General features: G+C 48.6%; 9 protein-coding genes across 9 annotated transcripts; 2 read left to right on the top strand and 7 right to left on the bottom strand.

The window, feature by feature from the left end:
* Positions 1-1,819: 1,819 nt before the first annotated feature.
* ONS95_001119 (uncharacterized protein) lies at positions 1,820-4,060 on the bottom strand (the record flags this gene model as incomplete). Its single annotated transcript, XM_058494304.1, has 8 exons — positions 1,820-2,108; positions 2,179-2,568; positions 2,633-2,901; positions 2,948-3,134; positions 3,186-3,261; positions 3,313-3,408; positions 3,466-3,705; positions 3,793-4,060. 8 exons carry the CDS (start codon positions 4,058-4,060, stop codon positions 1,820-1,822), a joined length of 1,815 nt encoding a protein of 604 aa, XP_058364507.1.
* Positions 4,061-5,657: 1,597 nt separating this feature from the next.
* MAD1 (coiled-coil domain-containing protein mad1) lies at positions 5,658-8,227 on the top strand. Its single transcript, XM_058494303.1, has 2 exons — positions 5,658-5,936; positions 6,018-8,227. Exons 1-2 carry the CDS (start codon positions 5,823-5,825, stop codon positions 8,211-8,213), a joined length of 2,310 nt encoding a protein of 769 aa, XP_058364506.1. The 5' UTR covers positions 5,658-5,822; the 3' UTR covers positions 8,214-8,227.
* A 149-nt stretch (positions 8,228-8,376) lies between these two features.
* On the bottom strand, positions 8,377-10,918 carry ONS95_001117 (uncharacterized protein). The gene is made up of 2 exons (XM_058494302.1): positions 10,807-10,918; positions 8,377-10,756 (listed from the first exon to the last, which is right to left on the bottom strand). Exon 2 carries the CDS (start codon positions 10,668-10,670, stop codon positions 8,493-8,495), a length of 2,178 nt encoding a protein of 725 aa, XP_058364505.1. The 5' UTR covers positions 10,671-10,756; positions 10,807-10,918; the 3' UTR covers positions 8,377-8,492.
* Positions 10,919-12,053: 1,135 nt separating this feature from the next.
* ONS95_001116 (uncharacterized protein) lies at positions 12,054-12,888 on the bottom strand (the record flags this gene model as incomplete). Its single annotated transcript, XM_058494301.1, has 4 exons — positions 12,054-12,073; positions 12,128-12,364; positions 12,419-12,624; positions 12,671-12,888. 4 exons carry the CDS (start codon positions 12,886-12,888, stop codon positions 12,054-12,056), a joined length of 681 nt encoding a protein of 226 aa, XP_058364504.1.
* Positions 12,889-15,826: 2,938 nt separating this feature from the next.
* Positions 15,827-16,372, bottom strand: ONS95_001115 (uncharacterized protein; the record flags this gene model as incomplete). The annotated part of the gene is made up of 1 exon (XM_058494300.1): positions 15,827-16,372. One exon carries the CDS (start codon positions 16,370-16,372, stop codon positions 15,827-15,829), a length of 546 nt encoding a protein of 181 aa, XP_058364503.1.
* A 1,190-nt stretch (positions 16,373-17,562) lies between these two features.
* Positions 17,563-20,468, bottom strand: ONS95_001114 (uncharacterized protein; the record flags this gene model as incomplete). The annotated part of the gene is made up of 6 exons (XM_058494299.1): positions 17,563-18,269; positions 18,319-19,341; positions 19,432-20,087; positions 20,137-20,222; positions 20,276-20,368; positions 20,427-20,468. The coding sequence occupies 6 exons, from the start codon at positions 20,466-20,468 to the stop codon at positions 17,563-17,565; spliced, it is 2,607 nt and encodes an 868-aa protein (XP_058364502.1).
* A 497-nt stretch (positions 20,469-20,965) lies between these two features.
* On the top strand, positions 20,966-23,600 carry ONS95_001113 (uncharacterized protein). The gene is made up of 4 exons (XM_058494298.1): positions 20,966-21,058; positions 21,117-21,216; positions 21,477-22,421; positions 22,478-23,600. The coding sequence occupies exons 1-4, from the start codon at positions 20,991-20,993 to the stop codon at positions 22,517-22,519; spliced, it is 1,155 nt and encodes a 384-aa protein (XP_058364500.1). The 5' UTR covers positions 20,966-20,990; the 3' UTR covers positions 22,520-23,600.
* On the bottom strand, positions 22,997-23,359 carry ONS95_001112 (uncharacterized protein; the record flags this gene model as incomplete). The annotated part of the gene is made up of 2 exons (XM_058494297.1): positions 22,997-23,260; positions 23,348-23,359. 2 exons carry the CDS (start codon positions 23,357-23,359, stop codon positions 22,997-22,999), a joined length of 276 nt encoding a protein of 91 aa, XP_058364501.1.
* A 1,021-nt stretch (positions 23,601-24,621) lies between the features above and the next one.
* Positions 24,622-26,190, bottom strand: ONS95_001111 (uncharacterized protein; the record flags this gene model as incomplete). Its single annotated transcript, XM_058494296.1, has 3 exons — positions 24,622-25,009; positions 25,079-25,865; positions 25,917-26,190. The coding sequence occupies 3 exons, from the start codon at positions 26,188-26,190 to the stop codon at positions 24,622-24,624; spliced, it is 1,449 nt and encodes a 482-aa protein (XP_058364499.1).
* Between the last annotated feature and the right edge of the window lie 255 nt (positions 26,191-26,445).

The raw sequence follows: 26,445 nt of genomic DNA, 5'->3' as shown, positions 1-26,445 counted from the left end.
AGTGGCTCAGTGGCTCTTGGGAATCGTCCCGGCAAAGCGGCGCCGGACTCTCCAAGTGTCTCTCAAATCTCAACCAGCCTCGCCAGCCAACAGTATCCAGCAGCTTGAGCGCTAAGCGACGAGAGAGAGGACAGCGAGCTCTTGACATGGCCCGTCCTCTATCGCAACCCTGGCTATCCCCCTGCTTGCCTGTCGACCACGAGGACGCAGGAGCCAGCGGGGACATCGAGCGTTCGTGACAGGCCTGACAGCTTCGGACTACTGGCCTCTTTCGGGATGAGGCGAGCCATCCCGACCTTCCCTTTACCCACAGGTGCAGCTCGCTTGACTGCATACACGAATCAGGTCGCTGGTATGCCGGACTGTGGACTCGGTGGGATATTCGGTATTTGCCGCCAGTCAAACCCAAGCGGAGAGGAGTTCCCTTGACGAACCACAGACGTAAATTTTCCAGACGGACGGGGAGGGACTCGCGGAGCAATGCTGCCCTTGGATCTTCCCTGGATGAGCCAAATCATGCATCGGAGCACGTGCCTGAGCACAACCTCCTTCCTCTTTGGGGACGTGTCTCCCGCATTTTTGTTATCGATCGTGGGGATGTGTTGAGGGAGCTGGCCAGAGAAGCAGCGAGTATTTCAACGATTACATGTTGATGATTCGCGGTGAACAGTTCAGGTGTTGCCTACTTGGAGAAAAAGACAACGCCGAGATCCCGCTCCATTCGCTGGTCAATTCAGCTAAACACGTGATATGGACGTGGTACCTATGAAAATCCAGTACCCTTCGTAGGTAGAGTGATGATGGAAAGCTGCAGATTCGGCTCGCCTTGACTTTCTCCCTTCGTGCAAGCCCAGCCCTTCGAAAGCACCCTGGAAGCGCGTCTCAATATTTGAAGCTTTTGCGAGGGTTCAAGACCCCTTGACTATTTCCGTCCTGTACTGAACAAAGCGTTGGGCTGGCAAGGAGCTCGAAAACCCAAAGGCTGGATGGATCCCAAACCTTCGAAATCTTCCGGCCCAGAGAAGAATTCTCCATGTAACCAACCATCTCACCGCCAAATTGGTAGGTATCCACACTCCACAGCCATCTCACAATCCTGGGCGGCGGCCGTGCTCAGCTGGCATCACGATCACGGCACATGCGCGGCTAGGGCTCAGTGCTGACGTGTGGTGGAGGTTCTGGTCCGGCAGTGTGGAAGGGCGACGATAACATGCAGCGATGAACATACTGTTGCTGTGATGGAAAAACTGTTGTGCTGTGATGAATTCATGAGTTGCTGCTGTTTGTGCTCTATGAGACATAGATACAGAACCAGGCTAGTGCCTATCATGTCTTGGCATTAATATTGGAAAGTGCTACCACGACCAGGTAGAGGCTCCTCTTACTAAAGTCGAATGCGATCTATATCAAATGACAAACTCTTCCTTCTTATCACGCAAGGCTCATACTTGTGCACCTGCTCTTTCATTCAGGTTATCGAATTCCATTACACTTCCAGATGTGATGAACCCCCCTGGAATTCAGTTCTCACGGACTTACTAACAGATTGTCCATCTTGCGTGCTTGCTGTTGTAGTTTCTGAGATTGCCAGTATGGCGAAAAGAACAATCAGCCAAGATGGAAGTGCTTAGAAAGAAAAATGGTCGATCGTGGTATTGAACTAGAGATGGGATATAAGTCTGAGAAGAGACAAGAAACCCAATGATCTCGAATTTTATTAAGCTGCTCTGAATCAGGCAAGGTCAAAACCCAAAACCCGTCATTCAGCCGCTAGAAATTAATTATCGTTCAATAGACAAGCACACAGTTGTCAACATTCCTATGCATCCAGCCTCTTGTCACCGTCAACAAAGACCCGCTCGCGAACAACCCCACCATCATCACTGCTTCCCTCTTTCGGCTCATAGCTGGACCCGGAGCCCGCAACCTGCTTTCCAATAACATCGTGCTTGGCATCCCATTCCTCGAGTTCACTGAGAGGAACTTTGACGAGCTCGTGCGTTTGCGCGCCACTGTCGAGAACGAGAACGGTTTGTCGGATGGCATAACCTCCGCGCTTGGGAAGGAAGTGTACCCAAACCCAGTAGTACAGAGCACACGCTGCCAGTCTATATTGTCAAGTTGTTAGCAATGGTATAAGGTGTAAGGGAGAGTGAAACCGATGTGAGTAGAACTTACATTCCCAAACCAGTAAAGCAATAAGTTGCATAGAAGAAACTGACACTCCCAGCATAAATACCACCCGCTGGAGGAACCCATGGCATAACTAAAAGCAAAACCTGGATCAAGATCCAGAATATGACGACTACATCCCAAGCTCTGAATTCTGGTGCTTCGGCGTTGATGCGTTTTCTGTTTCGGCGGATGATGTAGAGTCCCACGGCCATGACGAGGACGAACACCGCGTCAGGGTAAGACTTCAGATCTACGACGAAATCGAAGGCATCTCCAAATGGAGGGGCTACAATCATCAGAAGAGTGAGAACGTATTTGAGGAGGTATGGTCCGAGTGGTGTTCCGAATGGCTGGGTTGATGCCCAGAATGCTGGGTATGGTAGAACACCTTGTCTGGAAGCAGGTCAGTCACACAGCCACGGTCAAACCAGGGCACGGCAACAAAAAAGATTCTTACCGTCCACATTCACGAATGATACGACCAGCACCAATCAAATTCGAAACGAGATTTCCAAATGAGGACACCAAAATCAAGAAGCTCAGCCCACGACCTGCATTTCCTGAGCCGAAGACCGCCTCGAAGAAAATAGCTGCAGCAGCCGTTTGCGAGCCAATGATACCTTCTTTGGGAACGGCTGCGAAATAGGCGATGTTTACGAAAACATAAAGAACTGCTACGATGAAGAGAGAAAGAGGTCCTGCCCATTTGATCGTTCGGATTGGGTTCTGACTGAGTTAGCGGCTGCTGTGGAAACAAGGCAGTGAGTCCTACCTTGATCTCGTTGACTACATTGAAGGCGTTGGCGTATCCTTCGTACGCATAGTTGACTCGGACAAGTGCTCTGACGACACCTGATGCATCACCAGTGGTTCCTTCGAATGCATTGCGGAAGTTCGCTCCTGGGTCAGGGATAGATGTGACGCCTCCTCCGAGAACGACAAATCCAGTAATTGAGATGCTGAGGACAGTTAGATTGACTTGTTTTCAAGGGGTCGAAGATAAGACATACAATATCAAAATTCCAACCTTTACCACTCCGACGTAGTTCGAGAACCTGAGGGACCACTTATTTGAGATTATAACAACTGTATTGAAGGTAAATAATTGGGCTTTCTCCAGAGGGGCAGGCTACTGACCAGCAGTAGCCAAAGTATACCCAGCAATAGCTACTCCCTTCGATTCCCATTCAGTCGGGGTATGTCCCGCAATACGGAACGTATAAGTTGACAAAACTAATTTCAAGTCATCAGAAAGCGATCCGGTGCATCACAGCGTCAAAGCTCGCTTACCAATGGCGTTGCTGCTGCTGAAAGCCAACAGCACATTCAACATAGCATAAGCGGTTGGAAAGAAGTACTTCGGCCGTGGATATCCTTGCTCCAGGTAGACGACCTGAGCTCCTGAACGATTGGGAAAATACGCTGCCAGTTCAAGGTAGGTGCACATCCCAGCTGCAGCCACAAGGAATCCAATGAGCCAGAAGATCAAACTGAGTCCAACGGATCCGAGACCTTTCAAGATCGAACCAGCTGTCTCGGGCTTATATTAGCTACAATATTCCATGTGGTCGTGGAGTAAAATGGCCCCAGGAATGTCCGGCGAAGGTATATACGTACGTGTAGAGAAAACACCCGTCCCAATCATCTGTCCGATATTCAGAAAGATGATGGTGAACCAGTTGACATCATATCCTAGTGGCGATTCCTTTTCGACTGGTGCTCCAGATGGCTCCTGGTACGAAGGTTGCGAGTCGTTCCCAGCACCAGCCTCACGTGTAAACTCCAGATCTCCATCGCGAATGACAACTTCTTCCGATGACTCTGTTGTATGAGTCGCCAATTGGGCTTTCTCGCCCTTCCTGAACTTCTGCCAATAAGACGACATGTTGTACCGTACTGTGTACTGTCCGCACGACTAGCCCAGCGCTACACAGACGAGGAGTCGTAAATCCAGATACCAAGCGACTGAGCTGCGCGAGGTTGATCGACCGTGAGAACTCAACAGTGAGGGTGATCTGGGCCCTTATAAACGCTCCTTGACCATCCTGGACTCTGCTGTGCCATTGCATTCCTTGGTTTTCCCTGGCCAGTGAGTACTTCTCACCAAGTAAGTGACCAAATAACCATGCCTGCCAATCCATTCTGCCTATTCGATGTTTCAAACACAAGAGAAACCCAACACAGTTCGCAAATAGCAGCGTCTTCACCAATCACCATCACCAACCTCCCATGCCAACTGCCTATCTAGCTCGCCAAGTTCCGTGCCTAGCCGTGCTCTTCAACGCGACAACGGTATATCAAATGCAATGCGACAACGTCGTCGATCGTGCAATGAAGAACACCAAAGAAACCCAGCAAAGAAGTTCTGTCGTCGCTTTCCTCCTTCCTTCTTGGGTGGGGCCAAGTGGCCAAGAGCGCTGCACATATGGATGATTCCCTCCTGCCAAGTACCCAAGGCTTTTAAAGTAAGCATTCGCTATCATGCTGTACAATTGCGCAATTCGCCAATGGCGTCCCGTTGGTGTTTCTCGAGAAAAATCACGCCGTTGCGCTTATATACGGTGGAACATAGAGGCAAAAGGTTCCAGAATAATTTTATATCTTGGATTGAGCCGCAGAGGTGCAGAAGCCGAGAGGGCGAGAATCGATATTCTGAATCTGATGTCGCTGATTTTGTATGTGCAATACGAGACGACTAGCACCTCATCGTCTCCTTTTGAAAAGCAAGATGACAGCGAAATTTTACAAGAAATGAAGCAGAATCTGAACAATGAGAGCTGGGACACCCATTCTGGACTCGGACCGAAAGAACCGAGATATTGTACTCGACCTGGCGAAGAAGCCGTGTTCTGTTAAGACGCCTTTACATCAGAATTTTCTGTACACAACTGCTCAGCTTTGAATATACTTGCACCTCTTACATTTGTACAGAACATGCATGGTTTGGTCTCGTTGTCATATCTCGATGATGAGACTGATGATCCAGCAATGCCAATACAAAGAAATATCTCTTGACGTTCATCGTCCGGTTGTGAGCTGAGGCTCAGACCAGTATTGAGAGTAAGCATCATTTCTGAATGTTAGCAGAGCTCTGCGAGGTGGCTTGCATTGTTGGCAATCAATGGAAATGTGCAAATGAGGATGGGACTGAGGTTTTGCTCAGCAAACAAAGAACGCGGTACAACAAACGGACAACGGGAGGCTATAGCTACGAGGATCGCTCATAACATTATGACAATTACGACAATGACAGTAATGATATTCAAATGACAGTCCTCTCAATAAGGCAATGATTTGTTCGGCAGCCAAACCTGGAGTGCGGCGAAGAAAGCAGCAGAAGAAGTAGGAACGGAGCAGACATTCCCAAGAAAAAGTGTGACTTTATTCTTCAATATGATTCTTCTTCATATGCATGGACATTGAAATTCTTTGTGTGATATTCACTTGCAGTCGAGGTTGTAACGTCAAAGTGATGTTGGCGTGAAAAAGCTCCGGCAGGCTGGCTCCATTTCACCCCGCCAACCAAACAAAGAAACGGCTGTTTGTCAACGCCAAGTGACGGCATCAATCGCGAACTTCTTTCTCTGTTTGCGACAACTCCAATACCGACAACCATCAGAGCGCGTAAAGCGTGTCAGCAACCTCTCATGATGAAGGCGCATACGCCTTCAGGTCTGAAAGATGCCGCTAGACGGCGCAGCTCAGTTACCGGTGGCCATAGGACGAGCATGAGAAGCAGCATACCTTTAGGAACATCGAGAGTAAGTACCCCTGAGCTGTCTTCTCGGGAGCCTATTCTGGGCTTTAGTTTATGATATATACTGATGCGATGCCTACTACAGATTGCTCAAGCACGCGCAAAGACCACACAACCTGCCTACGACTTTCTCACTGGAGCAGAATCAACATCTCGTCCACCCTCACGCGGAGCAGCTTTCAGACAATCCCTACGTGCACCTTCCGCCGGCGAAAATGTAAGACCAGATGGCCCTACTGAGACGGACGAAGAGCGTGAGAAGAGACGCCGAGAGATGGACGAGCTCAAGATGGAAGTCAAGACCCTGAAATACACAATCGACAACCACAAACAGGAAGAGGAACTGGCGAAGCTAAGGCACGAGAGCGAGCTAAGAGATGCAAGGCGAAAGGGAGAGGAAGATTTCAAAAAGATGCAAGCGGCGGAGGGAGAGAGGAATAAAGCTGTACGGCAATACGAATCGCTGCTGAAGGAGATGACTGAGATTCGAGATTCTGCAAGTAACGAGAAGGCGGCACTGGAAAGGCGGGTTAGGGAAATTGAAGAGAGCAAGCGCATCATGGAAGAGGAAGTCGAGGAATCCCGGTTTGAGAGAGAGGAGAATATGCGCGGCATGGAGAGGAAAACAGCTGAGCTCGAGACCCGGAATGAAACCCTGCAGCGGACGGTGGAAGAGCTTCAGCAGGATTCAGACCGGAGGGAGAATTTGCTGCAGCAGACGCAGCGGCAGCTGGCAGACAAGGAGACAGCATATGGTTCTCTGGAAGCAGATGTTCTGCGGTTGAAAGCACAGACTGGCGATGCGGAAACTCTTGGTGTAATCAAGAGGGAGCTTGGTGAACAAGTTGCACATATCCGAAAGCTGGAGGTTCTCAATCGAGAACAAGCTGCGGAACTAAAGCACTTAAAGAGACTTCACAAGAGTGTCGAAGTAGTCGAGGAGGAGAAGCGGACATTACAACGACGTTTGGACGCTATGGAGGGCCTAGAAAATGACCTTGGAGAGGCCAGAATTCAGAGGCAAAGACTTGAAGATGAACGCTTAGCATGGACTGCGTATTTGCAAAGTCAAGAAAGTGGCGACGGCCAGCTGGAATTCGATTCTCCGGAAGCACTTGCCAGAGCTCTCGTTGAAGAACGACTTCAGACCGCAACTTTGGTTGAGAGACTTGGGGGAGTAGAACCAGAACTTGCTGCGAAGGACAGTACTATCCAAGTCCTAGAATCAGAGAAGTCTAAGTTGATCGAGCAGATTGAGAAGCTAAAGTCAACCCCAGCAACTGCTGTCAGCGGCCCAGCAAGCAGTAAAGTCCAGCTTCGTCTCGAGAGACAACGGGCATTGGCAATCAAGGAGGCTGAATACCTTCGAGCCCAGCTCAAGACCTATGATACCGAAGACACCACTTTCCAACCCGAAAGCGTGGACGCTGCCAAGGTCCAACGCATTCAAGAGCTCGAGGACATAGTCGAAAAATACAGACAGGAAGTCGAAGCTGTCAATGCTGAATTAGCTACGAAAGAAGTACCTCCAGCACCCAAATCACCAACAGGCACGAAGCGCCGCCGCGATGATTCGGAAGAAAGCGAGCAACTAGGTCAACTGTCCCGCAAGAACCGCAAACTTCAAGACGAGCTCTCCACCCACCAAAACACCATTAAACTTCTTCAGAAAGAGCTCTCCGTCACCAAAGAACGCCTACAAGCCTTAACAGAGCAAAGCAAAACGCGTGTTCTCTCTCTTCGCTCCAATCCTACCGCAGACTTCGAAGCCATCAAACTCTCAACCCTCAATACCCTCCGTCAGGAGAACGCAGACCTCCTTACTCAACTCCGCACCAAACAACCAACACTAAAGTCAGTGCCCGAATCAGCCCTCGAAGCAGCCGAGCAGCAAATCGTCGCTGCTCAACAAGCTCTAGCTTCAGAGAAGAAGAGCAGCGACCGCCGCATGAAAGTCTGGAGTGCGAAGACCATCGAGTTCAGACAATTGGTCATTTCGCTACTGGGCTGGGACGTGGTCTTTATGAAGGACGGCAAGATGCGCGTTACGAGTTTCTTCTATCCTAGCGAAGGCGAGGATGAGAATAGCATTGTCTTTGATGGTGAGAAGGGCACTATGAAGATCAGCGGTGGGCCAGAGAGTGCGTTTGCTGTGAAGATCGCAGATCAGATCCGGTTCTGGGTCAAGGAGAGGGGTAGTATTCCTTGCTTTTTGGCGGCCCTGACCTTGGAGTTTTATGAGGAGAGTCTTAGGGAAGGGACCCTGAGGGTAGACGTGTAGCTCATGAGAGATGGAGTGTATATACTTATTGTGCCTGCTACATTATTGTACGTGTAGAGATTTGGCGTTCAGGAGTTGGGAGGATAGCTTCCTATTTGGCCAAAGATATCACATCACGTGCTGGCAGATACGATAATTTCAATGAACGAAACTGAATGACTCAATTGCTACACCGTGAGTGATGATAGTAGAGTCTACAACCCCGTGACGCCAGATGTCATGTATTCATACCCAAGCCCAAGCATTAAAAATCATCATCATCTAGTCCTTTGTATCCCATCATTCCAAACATTCAACTCCCTCTAAAGCTTGCATGGCTCGACTTCCCTCGCTCTCAAAAACACTCACCATTCTTTCACACTCGCTTTTCAATTTCTCTTCGGCCATAGCAGCATTGTGCTTGATCCACTCTTCAACCGTCATCCTCTTCTCAGGACTCGTCAACTCACCGTTCTTGACTTTGTCCACTGCATTTCCAAAGACGTCACCAGCGGACCCTGTGGCCCTAGGAGACTTGGGGAAAATTGTCTCTAGGTCGACTGATGTCCATGGCTGGTTACTTTGGAGTCCTGCAATGATATTTCTCTTGGATGGAGACATGATCGGCGTGGATTCGGAGAGGGGAACGCGTGGCCTGGAAGAAGTCGGAGTCGCCAACCTCTGGGCGAGCGCGGAGGGCTTTGATGAAGGTGGGTGATTTTCTGCATCTGAAGACTGTGGGCTTTGCGATGGCGTCAACTCCCTTGGTGGCGGAGTCGAAGATCGAAGTGGGGAGTGAGCCTTAACAGGCGTTGGCTCAGGTGGGACAGAAACCTCCTGTCCAATGATTTCCTCCTCTTCTGGCACAGTCTCTGCAGGTGCTGGTGCTGGCGTGGAGACTTTCCGTGGCCTCCCTCGAGCTTTTGTAGTTTTTGGCTTGGCTGGTTGAGGAGCGGGTTCCTCTTTTTCAATCTCTGGCTCGGCTACAGACATCTCGGGAGCAGTAGAATAATACGTCTCCTCCGTCATGGTGATCTCTTCGATGTGGAGTGTTCTTTTACCCTTTTCAGACGGAACTGGCGCCTCTTCTTCAACTTCTAGGTCCTGCTCTTGAACTTTGTGCACGATCTCCTCTATGTTTCTGCCAGGACCCTTCTTTCCGCCCTTCCCTTTCTTCATTGTGCTGCCACGTCGTTTCGACCCGCCTCGAACGACTGTGGACTGGCTAGCAATGCTATCGTCTGTGTCATTTCCAGATTCAGCAATTTGCTCATTGGGAATATCATCGACCATTGAAGTGCTGTGCTCGCTCACAGACATAACAGAACCTCTAGTAGCTCTTCCAGGCGCCTTCTTTGAAGGCTGGCGGACAGGTGCTCGCTGCTTCTTTTGCTGGATGACAGGCGACGAGTGTTGCACAGATATGCTATGCTCAAGCTCATCCGTAATCTGCTGAGTAGCTTCATCTTCGGCTTGACGTTCTGCTTCAGCCGCCGCATCAGCAGCCTTTTGCCCGGCAGACCGTTGCTTCGCAGACACCTTCCGAGGCTGCTTTGCTTTTGCACCCTTTGCCTTAGGTAGCGGCTTCGTTTCGACCTCCATGGCCTCCAACTCTGCATCAATGGCAGCTTCGTCAATGTCGATTGGAGAAGCATCAAACATGTGATGGTCGGTCTTAATGATTTTGCTAGCTCTTCCTCTCTTGGGGGGAAGGATTGCCACAGGTTCTCCCTCATCCTCGGTCAATGGTCTATTAAGATCAGCTTCAAGTGCTTTGTCGATCTCATCGTCGTCGAGAAATGGTGCTTTTGTTGGCGCCACTGATGCGGTTGAGACTTTACGGGATGGTCGTCCTTTCCTGACCGCAGGCTTCGGCTTCTCCTGTGGTTGGTCATCGTAATTGAGGATCGAGTCATCGATAGCAGTGCTTCCTCTAGTTCGAGTTGCTCTCCGTTTTGCTGGCGGGGGTGCAATATCAACAGTGGGAGCAACTTCTACCTCGTCTTCACTCTTTCGCTTTCTCGCCCGACTAGGTTTCGGTGCCGAGTCCACGTCCACCTTCACTTCAAAATCATCATCTTCCGGCTCGGGAGCTTCCACGACCTCCACAGGTTCGCCCTTCTTCGCTCTGGTCTTCTTACCCTTGGCAGCAGGTGCTTTCTTTGCTCTTCCCATCTTCTTCGTGGTAGCGGTTGTTGCGGTTGTCAAAATACTGTCCTCCTCTTCTGCTGGCAGATCCTCTGGTACTTCGGAGGCAACAGTAAACGCTGACTGTGTGGAAAATCTAGAAGCTTTTGATGTCCTGTCTCGTTTCGCTTTGGCCTTCTTTGGAGCTGGACTTTTCAGGTGTTCATTTATGAGAGCAAAGAAAGGGCATTCCGGGGATCGTTTGAAGTGTTCGTCCCTGCCAAAATTAGAATTAACATCGTGAGAAGTCGCAACCAGACGACTTACATTGGCTTGTCCGAGTTTTCCCATCCATCCAGCGCCAAGTTACAGTACGCGCAGGTCGCCATATCATCGTATTCTGGAGTTGGGGTGTACTTCCACCCTGCATCTACCATCTAAATTCGCTATTAGCATTTGGTATGACTATCTAATATCCACAACACACCTGCTTGACCTTACACTTCCACCCTTTCTTTCCCTCGTGTGGCCATTTGTCAGCAAAAGTAGATTTCCGAGCAGCAATCATGGCCGAGCTCGAAGGATATTCCGAACTCAGAACACCATCCTGCTTCTCAATTGTCGCCACAATTGCCCATCCACAGTCCGGAGAATGCTTTAAATGTTCCGCCAAAGGGTCGTCATCCTCTTCCCATCCATCAAGAGACCTGTGGCAGAGGAAACACGCGACGTTGTCAGGATTGGCTGCTTGGGGATAGTAAAAGAAACCGGCTCTGGCAAGCTAAACGCGTGTCAGGATGAATCAAATTACAGAATGTTGTGAATTACTAACCTCTTCACCCGAGAGAAATTTGTGAGGCCATTTTAAAGTCTTTCCAGCCTTTGTACTCGCATTAGATGCTCGCCGCTTTGCAACCTGTTGACCATTCTGAAATGATACAAGTCGCGAGTCATATGTGAAGTACTGATCTGCCACGTCGCCGATTGCCATTTTGTTGCCCGCGCGTTCCAGTGTTTGTTGAAAGTGCTACTTTATCGAAGCGTGTTGGAGATGTTGAACATCAGTGGGTTTGTTTTGATACAAGTTTGGAGGGGAAAACGGCGAAGCACGGCGCGCCGTTGGTGATCTCGAAATTCGAAGGCAGGTGGCGAAGCAATAAATCGAGAAGGATTCTGTTGTTAGTAGCAATTGACGCGTCGAGGTGTCGGAAATGCTGAAGCAATACTGTCGAAAATGTAAGTTGCAGCTCCAGGTCCGATGTTGTTTACTTAGATGGAGCGGGTCACTGGTTGGTTCAAATATTGCCGCACCGAAAATAGCTTAGCCTGTGGTCTTCACCGCCAGACATTGTTTGACCTCTGACCATCTGCCCTCGATGTTTATTACAATACTCGAGTATGATCGATCTTCGTTTTTCAAGGTTCCATTCGTTCCTACCAGTTGGATTTCTTATTAAATGTACCCCGAAATTATTTGTAGCTGTTTCGACCTCCAATAAACCTCGATGAAGTAACAGGATTACGAAAGGTATCTTCAGTGCACGCCATTTCACAGTTCCGACTAAAATCAGGTATATCAAAAGTTTGATATAATGCCTATCCATGCATAGAGTAATGATGCAGAAAAGAACACCCTCCGTTGCTGTCAATCCGCCCATACTCATCCCTATGACAATCCAATCTCCATGCAGTATTTTCAGCACTCATCTCTCGCTGTCAGAGTCGTGGATTTCTCTACTCCTTCGGTGGTGTGCCTTTGTTTATGTTAGTATTTTTTTGTTGGAATTCTGGACTACATTTCAACATACACTTCTGCCATTGCACCCCGACAACATAGGTGACCTTTCCATCAATGGAATCCTGGGTCAACAGACCACTCGCACCAGATTTCGTGCTAGTAAGTCGAACCTGAGAGTTGATGTTGAGAGGCATTGCAGCTCCGCAAGGCGACCAAATGGTGGAGGTGAATGGGATCTGATCAGAGATCGCGTAATCGCCGTTAGTTGGGCCCTTGAAGTTCGTCGAGATTGATGCTTGAGCAGACGCTACTCTATTGTCAGTAACTGGTTTCAGCAAAAGCTGCGAAGGAGGGGACCTACATCCGGAAAAGTAGTAGGTTGCTTGTTGAACTCCATTGATACCATTTTGGAGATCAGCATAACCACGGAACTCGGTGCTCAGAACGCTGTACTGGAATCCGGATGGGTATTGCAGGTTGATGTTGAGCTGGCAATTCTTCCGATTCTCGGTTACGGGAACACCAGTTCCGATAGAAGCAACCATTGCATCAAAGATAAGAGTGAAGCTGCCATGCTGTTAGCCAAGTACTGGAACCGGGGATTTCCACATACGTCGAACGATCTGCTGAGATGAATGATCCTACTGTGCCTTGCGGGCAGCCAGTTCCACCATAAGAGATCGAGTTGATGGATACTTGAGTTGGGTTTGGACCAATGGCGGTGGTAGTGGCGGCAGGAGCTCCCACAACAACACCCAGGACTGGCCCATCAGCGACTGGAGCCGCAAAAGCCGTTGTGGCGAGAGCAAGGATGGAGATAAGTGCAAGCATTTTGGCAAAGGTGTCTCGTGGCGAGTTAATCGAATACTGAAGATCGAAGCTGTAAAGAGACTGTTGTGGATGGAGAATTGAAAGAAGATCCTTTAGGGTCGACGATCCCTTTATATATGCTGTCCGAACTTAGTGGTGTCTGTAGTAGGACCACGGACGGTTGTCGCCCGTGTCAGTCGTGACATTGAGTCCCATAGCTATTTCCATTCAGTTGCTGTGGTATTGTTCGTCCGAAATGGCGCCTCGACCGATCTCGACCTCCGAGTTTCCTACGGAAAGACACCTGCTCGTTGCCCCGCATCAATATGGAGAACGCCTCAATGGCAGGTCTATGGCCTGATGAGTCCAATACGAGACGTCAATGACTTGAGATGCATCGGATAAAGATACGCGAAGCTTGAAAAGACCCAATGGTCACGATTGCGTGTTGTTGAGCTGAGATAGTTCCATTATTGAGATTCCAATCCCGACACCCCCCAGAAGTTGAGGCGCTCAGCGCATGAAAAACGTGGCTCGTAGGGTGCTTGTGACAATGGGTTATATGGAATATATAGTGCAGTATATTGCAACTGTGCTATGTATAGAATTAGAGTAAGCTTATTAAAATGGTGTGGCGATACGAACCAATGATTTTCACTTCCAGAACGGCAGGCTGTATATTGTGCATCCGCAAAAGTTCTTGTTGAGATGAACTAGATCGGGGAATTCAAGTTTCATCTGATTCTTGAGAAGTCTTCTATTTACTCAACCCATTCATGTCATGCATAAGTCTTATGACATCTGTGCTTCGATAACGACGGGAGGTCTCCATCATTCCGCTCTCGCTGTCGGGTTGGTCAAGTGATTCAGACCCACATCTTCATACGGCCGGAGTGCATCGCTCCAGTCACCAAACAAGGTGTGTGTGGCTTGCTTGAAGATTGACACCCATGCCACAGATAATGATTTGGGGACCTCGCCCTGAAGTGGGCGTGGGTGGGATCTCGTCGATCAAAACAGATTGCCGAGTCGCCTCAACATTCTTCCGGAAATCAACTACGTACTTGTGTCAGTCACTCTTTGTGAGGAAACGATCACCGACAAACAACTCGCTGGATGCATCATCGGCAGGTAGCATACCTGGCCCAGCGGCTACCCAGCGGCGAGTCACAAATGTGTACAGCTCCAATGCCTGCCCGGCCGAGAGTTACGAGGACATGGTAGTTGTGTTTAGGCACGATAGTCTGCCACAAGCCCGACACATTGATTGCTTGTACAGGACCAAGCTGAAAGGGGCAATACGTTTCTGTGGAGCTTCACAGGATGTCGTCTGGGATCAATTAAGGTTGGCGCAGGCGCAGGTTGTGGGTGTGAAGTCATGCTCGTTTGTGGGGAAGCGAGGGGGAACGACAGGGGCACACATTAAGCGCCAACTCTCTGCAACGACAATCTCCCGGCAATTTATATAAACATTTGCCTAAGCTTTAGAACCACCTGGCCAAACAAAGCAGCTTTTCGGCATCGGTTGCTACGATCGCAAACTCGTCAAGATACCAATGCTGGTCTACCAGGCAGAACATCCAGGTACCATCAGGGGGGCACCCCAACAAGGCGGGGCAAAATAGCTTGACAGGTCAGGATGAATGCATGTTCAGCCTACAATCTATATCTCAGAGCATGTATTCTATTTAAAGACCTCGTCTAGCTTTCAAAGCTCCGAGGGGAGCCGCTGCCCTGGCATGAGGAACTCCTCCGTGTGGATCACCAGCAGGCAACCCACCTATTTCAGATCTTGGGTTTGCCTAAACACTACATCGTCGAGAACGCCCAAGTGGGAGTCACCCAGGCTTCACAGCAGCAGGTCACGCAAGTGATCGATACTCGCAAAGCTCGAACCGACACGCTGTGATCAGATCATTTGATAGCAGCGCTGTTTTGCTCCATTTGTTCTATTCTTGGCATCAATTAATCTTTCAATTCGGAGTTGTCCAACAATCTCTCCACTTTCGCATCGAGTCACTCTAGACACTATATTAAGGACCAGCTGAAAGATGGCCGAGAGGCCGAGAGTACTCGGTTCCAAGCTTCATCGGCAGCTCGAGGTATTATTATAATGTATCGGAGGCATTCCATCCTCGGAAGACATCTGCCGGTCCGTCACTCCGATCTCGCCCAGGAGAGTTCCTTTTCTTGAAGAATTCAGTTTTCCAGCGTTTGATCCAGCTATAATACAAGCTTTAAGCCGAGACTCGCCAAGTCTACGACTAGTATGAGAGATTGGAACTTTTTGTTGGTCAGGTGTGGAAGAGTTATATCCAGGCCAATGTACCGCATTATCGTTCATTTTCCCTGCGCAGGAAACGGTATTTGACATATCTATTCATGAAAATAAAAGAAATGGTCCTCATTTGGCTTCCTATAAATCAAGTCTGTCTACTCCGTTGAGGTCGAAAACCACAACTCGGGACTGGCGGAAAGAATGCCAATCTCGCTACAATGCTGATTAAGTACTCATGTCCTTCTCGTTAGCATTCGGGTGGTCTAAAAATAGAATACATGATGCAAGGCATACCTAGCATTTCCGGTTGATCGGGTCGAGGTAGTATTCGCTTGGACTGGGATACTATCAGCCTCTAGTAGAGGGGCGTGCAGCCATCACGTGGTGAATTGACCTCGACTACCTAGGTAGAGCTTGATCCCTTCCATCAGCTATCAAGACCCGCAGTGGTATGTGGCAATGAGCCGACATTGGTTGCGATGCATAGCCTGTTTTCTTATTTCTGTCACGACATCCACGGTCACAATGGAAAAGCGAGGAAACTCTCATAAGAAATTAACTCTAGCCAAAGTATATATCAATTAGAAAGAAACAAACTGCAGAATCTCCAGCCTGTCTCTTGTACAAATCAAGATATATCATCTCAGAAGTTACCACAAGATAAACCTCCGAAGTCCCCATTTACCAACCCTCTTTCTTGGCATATCCCTCAGCTGCTTCCATGCTCTTCTGCTCAATCTTGCTCTCAAATCGTCCAGAGGAACCTCCCGAACCCCCAAATCCACTCGAGGAGTTCGAGTTGGAACTCCCATAATCATTGCTGTTGCCTCCGTATCCTTCTTCATTCGAATTGGAGTTTGAGTCTCCTGATCTCTCATTGTTGTCGTTGCTTCCTCCATATCCACCACTACCCGAGTTCGACTTCGATGAGGTCTCATTATCATCATTGCCACCCCCATATCTCCCTTCACCCGGGTTGGAGTTCGAGTTCGAACTGGAATCTGACGAGCCGTATGACCCTCCACTTTTATCGTTGTCGTTGTTACTGTTGCTTGCTCCATATCCTCCACTGGTCGAAGTTGAGTCGGAAGAGCCATAGCTATTTTCATTTGAAATTGAGGAATCATTTCCACCATAGCCACTAGAGCTATTGGAGTCAGAATTTCCATAGCTGCTTTCCTGGTTGGAGGAGCTTCGGTCGTTCTCGTTGTCGTTGGAGCCGAACATGGTTGCGGTTTACTTGGAGTTGAGGTGGATTATGAAATGAGTCGTTTGACGGTTTGAATTTAGATGGATTGAAGCTAGTGTTGATGGCTGTCGGATTGAGGTTGAAGATCAGACTGATGGGGCAGTTTCGTCCTTGATATATACTCCAATGTCCTGATGTCAGAAGCGGGGAGCGGGCTATCTGCAGCAAATGGGATCGTTTAGGGCACAGCTGCAAATCAGTCATCATCGAAAATTAATCAGTCGTCATCCACTCTATACTCTGTCCAGCAGCACTTCGACTCCCTTCCTGCGCTGAGAGATCGAGACATCCCGAACTTCCCTTGAGATGAAACGGCATATCCAGCACCCTTACCATCCAAATCAAGAATATGACCTCCAAAAACCTTGATCTCAAACTCCCAAATAATCCCTCAACGTTCAATCGAGCATCTAGAACCAAGTTCTCAGCCAACAACCCGACTACGTTCGGCTCTTCATCCGGCGGCGCAACCCAAAATCTGGACAACAACACGCCACTTTCCTTCCCCTCACACTCACCCCACCATGGCCCTCGCCGCGAGAAGGAGTTTCTTATCTGTTACTGCACGTTGCATATGGAAGTCAATTGAGCAAACTCCGCAATAGAACTACTTCTATAGCCCAAATAGGACCCGAATACTTGAAAAAGAGGAGAGCTGCATACAAAATATGCAGACCTGCATGAACCACCAGCCCAGCAGGGAATGGATGACGTACAACAACACCCTCTTCTCTAAACTTCAATTGACGTTCTTCTAGATTCTGCAAGCACTATTCGGAGAAAAGCCAGTTTACTTGGCTCCAAGACCAAGCTTTCTAGCGTGGAGAGCATGAAATCACCCCCATCTTGTTCGGTTCCTGATGTGGATGTAGGGGCTGAATGAGAAGCTGGGAGTTGGATGGCATAAGCTAGTTTCGCCACATGTGATAGTGCCGAGACGTAATATTGCTACTGCAAAGAAGACAGAGCAACAAGAGAAGGTAGGGGAGAAAAAAAAAGGAAAAAGGCTGGCTGCGAGCTTGAAGAACGTGAAGGATATCTTTCAAACAATACAATGTATTGTGCTGTACAATGAATTACACGATCGTCGTCACCTTCCCTCCCTCCCATGCAGTCTCGCCTCAACACATTGAATTACCCAAAACTCACAACATAACATTACACGCCCTTAACGCGCCTCATATTTACCACTAACCAGCTTCTTCTGCATCCCGATATCTGTCCAAGTACCTAACGGCGTAGGCGGTAGACCCGGGCTTGTTGCGTCAGCAAAAGGATCATCATTCTCCTCTTTGGCTTTGCCCTTTGCTTCCTCGAACTTAGAAATGCTGATACCGCTGCCGATTGGTGAATTTGACGGGTTGTTGATTTCCCAGCGAGCTTCTACATGTCCAGGTTCTGGCATGGCACCTTCTGTGCCTGTCACCCTGCAGATGATTTTATGCCAGCCGTGTGCCAGAGTGACATCGCCCATGCGCCAGTAAACGAGTGATTTCTCCTTCAGGTGTGTCCCAGTTGGTTTGGTTTGACATGCTGTAGCTCGGGCACCTTGGTAGATACCAACGAGAACAAGGTTAAGGAATGTTACAGGATCTGAGCTGAAGGCTGGATTAACGCTGTACTCTATAACAAGCCCTAGCTTATCTCCTTGTTGCTTCCAGGTTTGTTTCAAGAGAAGGGGGCCTTGAGTGGCCATCGTTGTTTCATCAACATGAACGCGATATGTGAATGCCACAGAAGCCTTTGATGAAAGCGGAGACAAATCGATTTTGAATTCGTCAGGCTTTTGTTCTGAGACTGGATGGATGAATGTCCGATTAGGGCCAATCGCTTCCATATTTGGAAAGTTGTTTATCCGTATTGTCTCATTGGTACCTATATTTCATGAGCATTTTCACGTATAGCGGACTGACTAGCAGCTTACTGGAGAAGGTTGAGTCATCAGACTCTTTGTTGTGAACTAGAGCAATCTCTCCGTTTATTTTGGTAGTCTTGACTACACCGCCTTCAAAAGTTACACTCACAGTCTCAATGATGGAAGCATGTAGACCGGCTGCATGAGATTCCGCATGCTTAACCAAGGCATGGTTTGTTAAAGAATGTCCAGAGCGGATTGAAGTTGTGTCTGAAGCGCTTGCAGCAGCGGCATGCTCGCCAGATGACAATGCTGCAAGAGCAGCAGCTCTACCAGGCGCAATTCCAGGTGAAGGAGGATATTGATTCTCCGGGCTTGCTACGTCCAAAGTTGTGGGCATTGCTGGCACAAAAATGGTGTTCCGAACATCTCGCCGACCTCTGACGGTGCCAGCCTTACGGCTTGGGGTTGTAGACGACCTCAATGTATTGGCAACACTGGACAAGGCTGCCTGGGCATCAGCATCCTGCTCTGGGATGGGATCTTTCCGGATATCGAGTTTGAACTGAGGTTGGTCTGCTTCTGAAGCCGCATCCTGCTGTGCCTGTGAAATGGGATCATTCATAGGCGCCGGCACGGAAAATCCCTCTGCGTCTTTCTGTGCCTCCGAAGCAGCCTTGATGTGAGACGGCGGGGGGCCAGGTGGAGGCTGAACATCCGACAAATCTGGGAGATTCGACGCAGTGGTACCATTTAGTGCATGTGAGGGTGACGGGCCGTCAAAACTAGATGCAATGAAATTTATCGCGTCAGGGTCATTGTTGGCATGTCCATTGGTTTGAGAGGTAGGGCTACGTGCAGGCGGTGACTCAGCTAGCGACGAAAGCCTATTATCAGGTGCTGGTGATTCTCGAAGATTATTTGATGAGGCTCGTGGGGATGGGCTCGGGCGACCATCTCGACTAGCTGTATTTCTTCCACCAAATGGTATAAATCCTGACTTGTTGGGTGAAGGAGCACGCCCGAACCCACCATGTATACTTTGTCGGCGTCGTCCAAGCATGGTACCGAAACGGCTTTTCAATTTTGACTCTATAATGAGGTCAGTATATACAGAGTTTCAATAGGAGCTAAAATAAGCTCCAAAAAAGAAGCGACTAGAGGAAAGTCTGTTGACCATACCTTGCTCTCGCTTTTCAGAATGTTCACTCTGATTGTCTGCATGCGTAGATGCGGGTCTCGGCGGAGCAGGCATAGGGGAGGTCCCAGCACTGGTGCTACCAGCAATTGAAGACTGTCTTGTCGTTGCCCTCCTCTCAGTGGCGGGCTTTCCACCCATTCCCGCAGCCTGCGACCAGTTCTGTATCTCTTGTGCCGTCTCAACCTCTAGTAAAAGTCCCAGAGTATTTTCCACGACTTTCTGACTTCTGTTAACATTGTCCATTTCGAGAGTCTGGTACTGTGTGAGAACGTCTCGAAGGTGGTTTAGACGTCTTTCATCTAATGTCTGGAGAGTTTCGAATATGAATGGCGCTTGGGCATCCCAGGACGATGTTGCTGTTTGCAGTCTCGTTTGAGCCACATCAACCTTTTGGGCGCTGGCTTTCCCTCCTTTCTTGCTCAGTCTGTCGGATTTGTCCTGGGCGTCTTCCAGATCCTTGGCCATAGCAGCTAGATTCCCTTGTATAGTTGTCATTGCTGACATCTCCCTATTATTTGCAGCAAAGTTTCGCAGAGGCTGTTCGACATCTTTTTCTATCCGGTCGGCCAATAGGGTATGTGACTTTGCCATTTCTGATGCTGATTCAACAATCTTCTTCCATGGGGCATCAAATATCCTTCAGCAACTGTCAGCAGCCGTCCAGGACTATAATCACTTAAACATACCCTAAGTCCCTCTCCAATTCTGCCAATGGACGAACTGAAAGCTTCTTCAGACCTGCGACATATGCTTCCTCAACCTTCCGGCGTTCCTGGAAATATGTGAACAAGCAGCCCATCAAAGCCCCACCTCAGCAATATATACCTGTAGCCATCCTGCAATCTCTGTATTGATCTTCCCAATCTTCTTCACTCGCTCTGCAAGCCTGGCATTCGCAGTTCCTGGAGAGAGGCGCCCCTGAGCATCAATTAGCCAGGGCGCAAAGTTACAAGCTGGACAACTGAATGACGCTTACCAGGGCCGCTGGATACTCCGACCGAGACAGAGCGTCGTCCATTGTGACTGTATTGGCGGACGCTCAGAGAGGTCTGCGACAATTGCGCATAATAATAAATAATATACAGGCTGTGTGATGCGCCAGCGACGTGGAGCGTTGTAGAACAAAGTTGTTGTCGGCGCCGAGCTTCCACACCACACCTCATTTCGAGTCAGGTCAAGGTCGCATGGGCGAAGTCGCGGCTCTGTGGAGCGGATTCCGGTGATGCAAGCCCATCCATCCCTGCACCGCTGGAAATCATGCATAAAATGCCACAACTAAAAGTCCCCCTCGCATGCAACGTCCAGAGATTCTATGTGTTTGATTTAAACGTATAAACTTCGGCTTCCTATTGATTTTCATCTCACCATCCTTTGGTTCGTGTCAAGGCTCTCTGCATCTAACCTCGCTGCCTCGGTTCCTTGTTTTCCACGCTTCCTGGTCAACCGTCGTTAACGATAGTAAACAACGCCTGAATTAAGCTCTTGAGCATCAGCTTACCACTCTCTCCGGCTTCTTCGGAATGCTCTTCACATAGCAAATATGGAGTCAAAGCCCAATTGGAGGTCGACTCTAGCAGCTGCAGATCGTTATGAGAATATAGAGAAACTGTAATTATGGCTAGCCACTAGTCGCACCACTCCGTTGTTTCAAGCTAACGGTCTCTAGGACGAAGAGCATCAAGGCGAAAGGACTGAGCTCTACGGGTACAGCACACAAATCTGCGTTCACGATAGAAACAGAAGCCTATAACACTTCTCAATCTAGAGTAAGTTGGAAAAGCATCAAATCACGTGAGGGTCTTTTGTGATCGAGAAGCGATTGTTTGCTTCCTTCTTCCCACCAAGCTTCGCTAGTAACCGACGACAGCACTTCATCTTGTCGTTTGCTTATGCAGCTGCTTCATTCTCTTTCTGCGTTCTACAGTGTTCTCAGTCATAGCTATTAGTGCATGAAAAATTACCTTTTCTGTCTACCCCCACACCATGTTTACAGGTCGAACTATGAATAGCTGTCTGACAGTAATAGGAATCATACGATGAAGCCTGTAATGCTGTCATCAACGAGTCTCCAACAGATCTCTCACATCCAGAGCCAGAGCCAACAAGCCCCGGCATCCAAATAGGCAAATACCAAAACTGCCACCATATAGCCTCAGGCCTAGTGGCAGAAGTATATCATTCCAAAACTGTAGCACTCAAAGTCATCACCGAAACCCACAATGTCGAGCCACACAATTCAGTACGAGAAGTCAAGATCCTGAGCTCTCTGTCCCACCCGCGTATCATCACCCTCAACGAAACATTCAAGGACGAAGAAGGTCGACTTGTCCTTGTCTTCCCCTTCATCCCTCTCACTCTCGCTAAAGTCATCGGCTCTGGTGCAGTCCCAGAGGAAGTCACTAAGAACTGTTTTCGTGACCTTTTCTCGGCATTAGTTTACCTCCACGCAAACGGCATCATCCACAGAGATATCAAACCATCCAACCTCCTCCTAGCATCAAAAACAGGACCAGCCTACTTATCAGACTTTGGCACAACATGGCATCCGATGTTCTCTGCCACCGATGAGCCGCCTCATCACAAAGTCCTTGAAGTAGGTACGACCTGCTACCGTGCCCCCGAAACACTCTTCGGAAACCGAGCCTACGATACCAGTCTCGACATGTGGGCTGCAGGAACGATGTTGGTAGAATGTCTACGCAAGCCCCCGACAAGTCTCTTTGAGTCAAGAGAGACTTCGGAAGACGGAAACCAGCTAGGGCTGATTCTCAGTATTTTCAAGATCATTGGGACGCCAACGGAGGAGGTCTGGCCCGAGGCGAAGAACTTCTCAACGCCACCTTTTAAATGGTACCAAGAGTTTCCGGGCAAGTCATGGGAAGAGTTGCTACCGGATATTAGTGAGAGTGCAAGGGATCTAGTGAAGAAATTGGTGTGCTTTGAAAGTGGAAACAGGGTAACGGCTGCAGATGTATGTTTGCTCAACTTCATGAACTGACCGTCTGCTAACCATTATCTCCAACCAAGGCTTTGGTACATGAATATCTCAACATACACCAAGTAGAATGAATGAATTCTTCCAAAAGTATACTCAGCAAGCGAAACCTACTCGTATTGCTTTTCATCTCATCGAAACGATTCCTGCTACGCTGGACAGTCAAGAAGCGTTGTCCTTTCAACACTCCAAGACTTTTGCACAATGACAAGAGTTAATGCACTTTCAGAAGCAACATTAAAGCAATAAGGTGGTATTTTAATGCATTGAAAGTCCATTACTGAGCACGTCAAGATCTGATTCCCGCCCTCAACCACTGACCAGCAGAAGTCCCATTCAACTCCAATGCAAAACCATATCACCACGCCACCTATCCCATAGACCTGAGAATCAAACCCAAAATAGCCTCCAGAAGAGTATTAAATATTTGCCACCAACCATTCCGTCAGGTACTTTGGAAGAGGCTCAGCCCCCATCATCGCATCTCAATCCTCTCCGCCATTCACAGCCCACCACCTCTCACCTCCCCAATCCCAAACCCATCCCCAAATCTAGCGCCTACAGAAGCACTGTCGACTAGTACAACTCTTCCCATCCGGCGCTGGATGACTGTAGAACCCACCATTGTCCGAGCACGAAGCACCATAGACGGATGCGCAGACTGAGGCGGGGAGACCAGAGTGGCAGACGAGTGTTGTTTGGGCTTCGGAATTGATGTCGGTTGCGGGGGAAACGGAGGTGTCTTCTGTGGTGGGGACAGCGGTGGGAAGGCTAAGCGTAAGGGTGAAGAGGAGGGTGAGGACAAGAGTGAGGAGCTAGCGGCGTTAGTTATTGAGTGAGATCCTGGGTTTTGGAGCGTGGGTAAAGGGAGAAGAGAGGATGCGTGACGGTGACGAGCTTACCTCGAACTTCATATTTGTGATAGTGCTTGGAGATTTTCGGTCTGATTGTTGTCTACCTTTCGCGTCTTTTGAGGGGTTTCGGGTGCAAAGGACAACTTGTGGTATTTGGATGTGAGCAGGAAGAGTTTGTTGATGTGGTGCGGACACAGAGACCAGGAAAATCTTCTCCAAAATCGAATTACAGGCGTCCTTTATATATCCTCGAGGCCTCATCAATCAAGTGAATGTCCCTCATCTCTACCTACACGATGTCGCACAGTCATTCCGCCCGTGATTTGGATTAAATGTGAATATGGATGTGAATGTGCCGTACCGTACTCGGAGTAGCCGAGAACATGTTTCAAAGAAATCATCACTTCACCAGCAGAGGCGAATAGGGGGAGATTACTAGATTAGTTAGTGGTCATGCAGGAACATGTATGTGAGTACCCTCCACGCACTTGCCCTAGGACAGATGTCTTTCTAACGGCATTGCAATTGTTACACTGCGGGGTGGAATAGTAGTACTGGGCATATCAGGCTTGAGATGAAGCGCGTTTGTGACAAGCACTCGCTGCTAATGGCTGGAACTGAGTAGTCTTTTTCTAAGCATGAGTTCCAGAAAGGAAGCCTAGATAGTTTAATATCCATTGGTATGTTATGTCTGTTTTGTGACTCTAATTCAGTCTTGACAGGAACATACTTCTTAAAAACTGGGGGAAATTGGGGCTCTACATAACAGTCATTGTATTTTGATAGCTCAGAAGTTGCTCACTCTAATTTGCCTCCTACCACATGAGATGCGAAGATCCAAATTATGTTATCTTAAATCCGATAGATGCAGCTGTCAGTTTCAGGTATATGTACAAAGTCAAAGCAACCTTGACAGCTGGTTGCAGCGAGCCATCGGATGGAAATATCCGGGCACAGCAGAGGTCGTGGTCGTGCAGCAGCTTCTTCTGTTGCACAAGACTCGGAATTTCACATGAAGATTGGTGGAGAATGTCAATGTAGTAGCATCGAATTTGATTTCACTAGATGAAGATTGATACATGATGCTCATTCCGAAGACCATAGTCTATATTGTTCGGAGGCAAGACAGGGCAACATGAACAGGCATCGACGCGAATATTCATCTAATACTGACCGAGTTTTTTTTAGCATCACGGGTGATCAATGACCAAGACAGTGAAGTTAAAGATGCTTCATTGCGATATAATATAACCATCCCTCAAGATCCAACGGAAATGTGTTCTATCCACCACGACTCTTGAGCTTACAAAATGACAGGCCTATTACACATGATTGGGACCCCGAGACATTGGCTCATTGTTTTGCTCGTAGTACTGCTCACTTTCAGTGTCGTCGTCCACATCATCCTTCATACCAGTGATCTTGGTGACAACTGCAGCTGCGAACATATCCCCGCTAACATTCAACGCAGTACGGAATCTGTCGAGAAACCAGTCGATAGCGACAACTACGGCAAACATTCCACTCATGGGCACATTGATACTGTTCGCAATCATGACAGTGAGGACGAGCGAAGACGACGGAATTGGCGCCGTTCCGATGGATGCCAGCGTAGAGAGGAGACAAATAATGATGTAATCGACGGCAGATAATACGTGCCCTTGGGTAGCGGCTAAGAAGACAACACAAATGGGGAAATAGATTGCAGTACTGGTCACAGATCGTTAGTATTCATTCATGTTGAGCTTGAAAATTGAAACTGCAAGTTTGTAGACTTACCCATCCATATTGATAAGGCAACCAAGAGGAACCAGGAACTTGGTGACAGTATTTGGAATTCCGCGATCTTGACAACATTTGATAGTCACTGGAAGAGTTGCGGCGGAGCTTGCAGTGCCCCAAGCTGTGATCCACGCTCTTGAGTTTTTAAACCAGTATGACCAGGGGTTCTTCCGGACCACGAAGAGATAGATGCTCGGGAGGATTATGAATGTATGAAGAGCCATCATAGCTAGTGCACCTGCTATCAAAATAGCCAGATTAAAACCAATATCCGATATGTTGAGTCTGAACAGATTAGGGAGAATAAGAAAGAAAACTCCGATTGGTGCCAGCTTGATCAGGAATGTGATGACGATGACGATAAGGTTCTCGACTTCTTGGACAGCGCGAAGGATCGATGAACCGGGTTTGAGGAGGTAGCCGACGATAATAGAGGTGATGACGATAGCGAGTAGGGAATCGTTGGCCAAAGCATAGACGACATTTTGCGGAATGAACGATTCAAACATTTGAACGACGACCTCGTGGACCGCAGCCTTCTCGCCCGTCTCTGCAATCGTCTCACTCTGGGACGAAAGACCGTCTACAGACAAGCTGTCCTCATCGGCAACTGTCATCAACTTAGACCATACAAGTCCGGTCAAGAGCGCGCTGTGGAAGATAGCAACAAAGGTGGTGGCAAGGAAGTAGATAATGGTCCATTTAGCTAAGACCGGGCCACCCTTGGTCATCTCCTTCAGTCTTTGTACAGCCAGGATCATAGCAGTAATGATCAGAGGTAGCACTAAAGCTTGTTAGCTAGCGAGTAGGGCGGGTATTGAAAGGTGCTACATACCGACGGCCCTGAGAGAGCGAAGCCAGAGAACTCCAGGTATGCCAATGATAGCACGAGCAGCATCAGGAACTTCATCAACCGTACTCGTGACTGTCAGACCGATGGCGATAGCCAGAAGAGCTGCAATGACGATCTGGAGAGCAGACCCTGGTTCTTTGATCGAAGCCCACCATGGTCTCTTACGAGGCTCTTCCACAGGAGCAGGCTGAGCAGTTTGAGATGGTGGAGTTTGGGAGCGAGTCTCCTGAAAGCCATCATCCCCAGACTTCTCCATGGCTAATGCTTAAAGTCTCGGTGATGTCTGACGACCTTTTTGATAGGTGAAAAGCCACACTGGATAGGACAAAGGGATATGGAAGATACGTTTCAAGGCATGAGAGCACCTAAAAACCCCGAGGGTTTGGGAACAAGTATATATGCCTGATAACCCCGCCACTGAACGTAGGTTGGGAGATTTTTGGCAGCTAGAAAGGGCAGTCGAAAAGGAACAAGCAATCTAAAGAGTTGGCAGCATTGTTTGTTATCTTTC

Source organism: Cadophora gregata (assembly GCF_030347475.1).
Source record: "Cadophora gregata isolate MNR1 chromosome Unknown scaffold_1, whole genome shotgun sequence".
Taxonomy (NCBI): Eukaryota; Fungi; Ascomycota; class Leotiomycetes; order Helotiales; family Ploettnerulaceae; genus Cadophora; species Cadophora gregata.
This window is presented reverse-complemented; position numbering and strand designations above follow the sequence as displayed.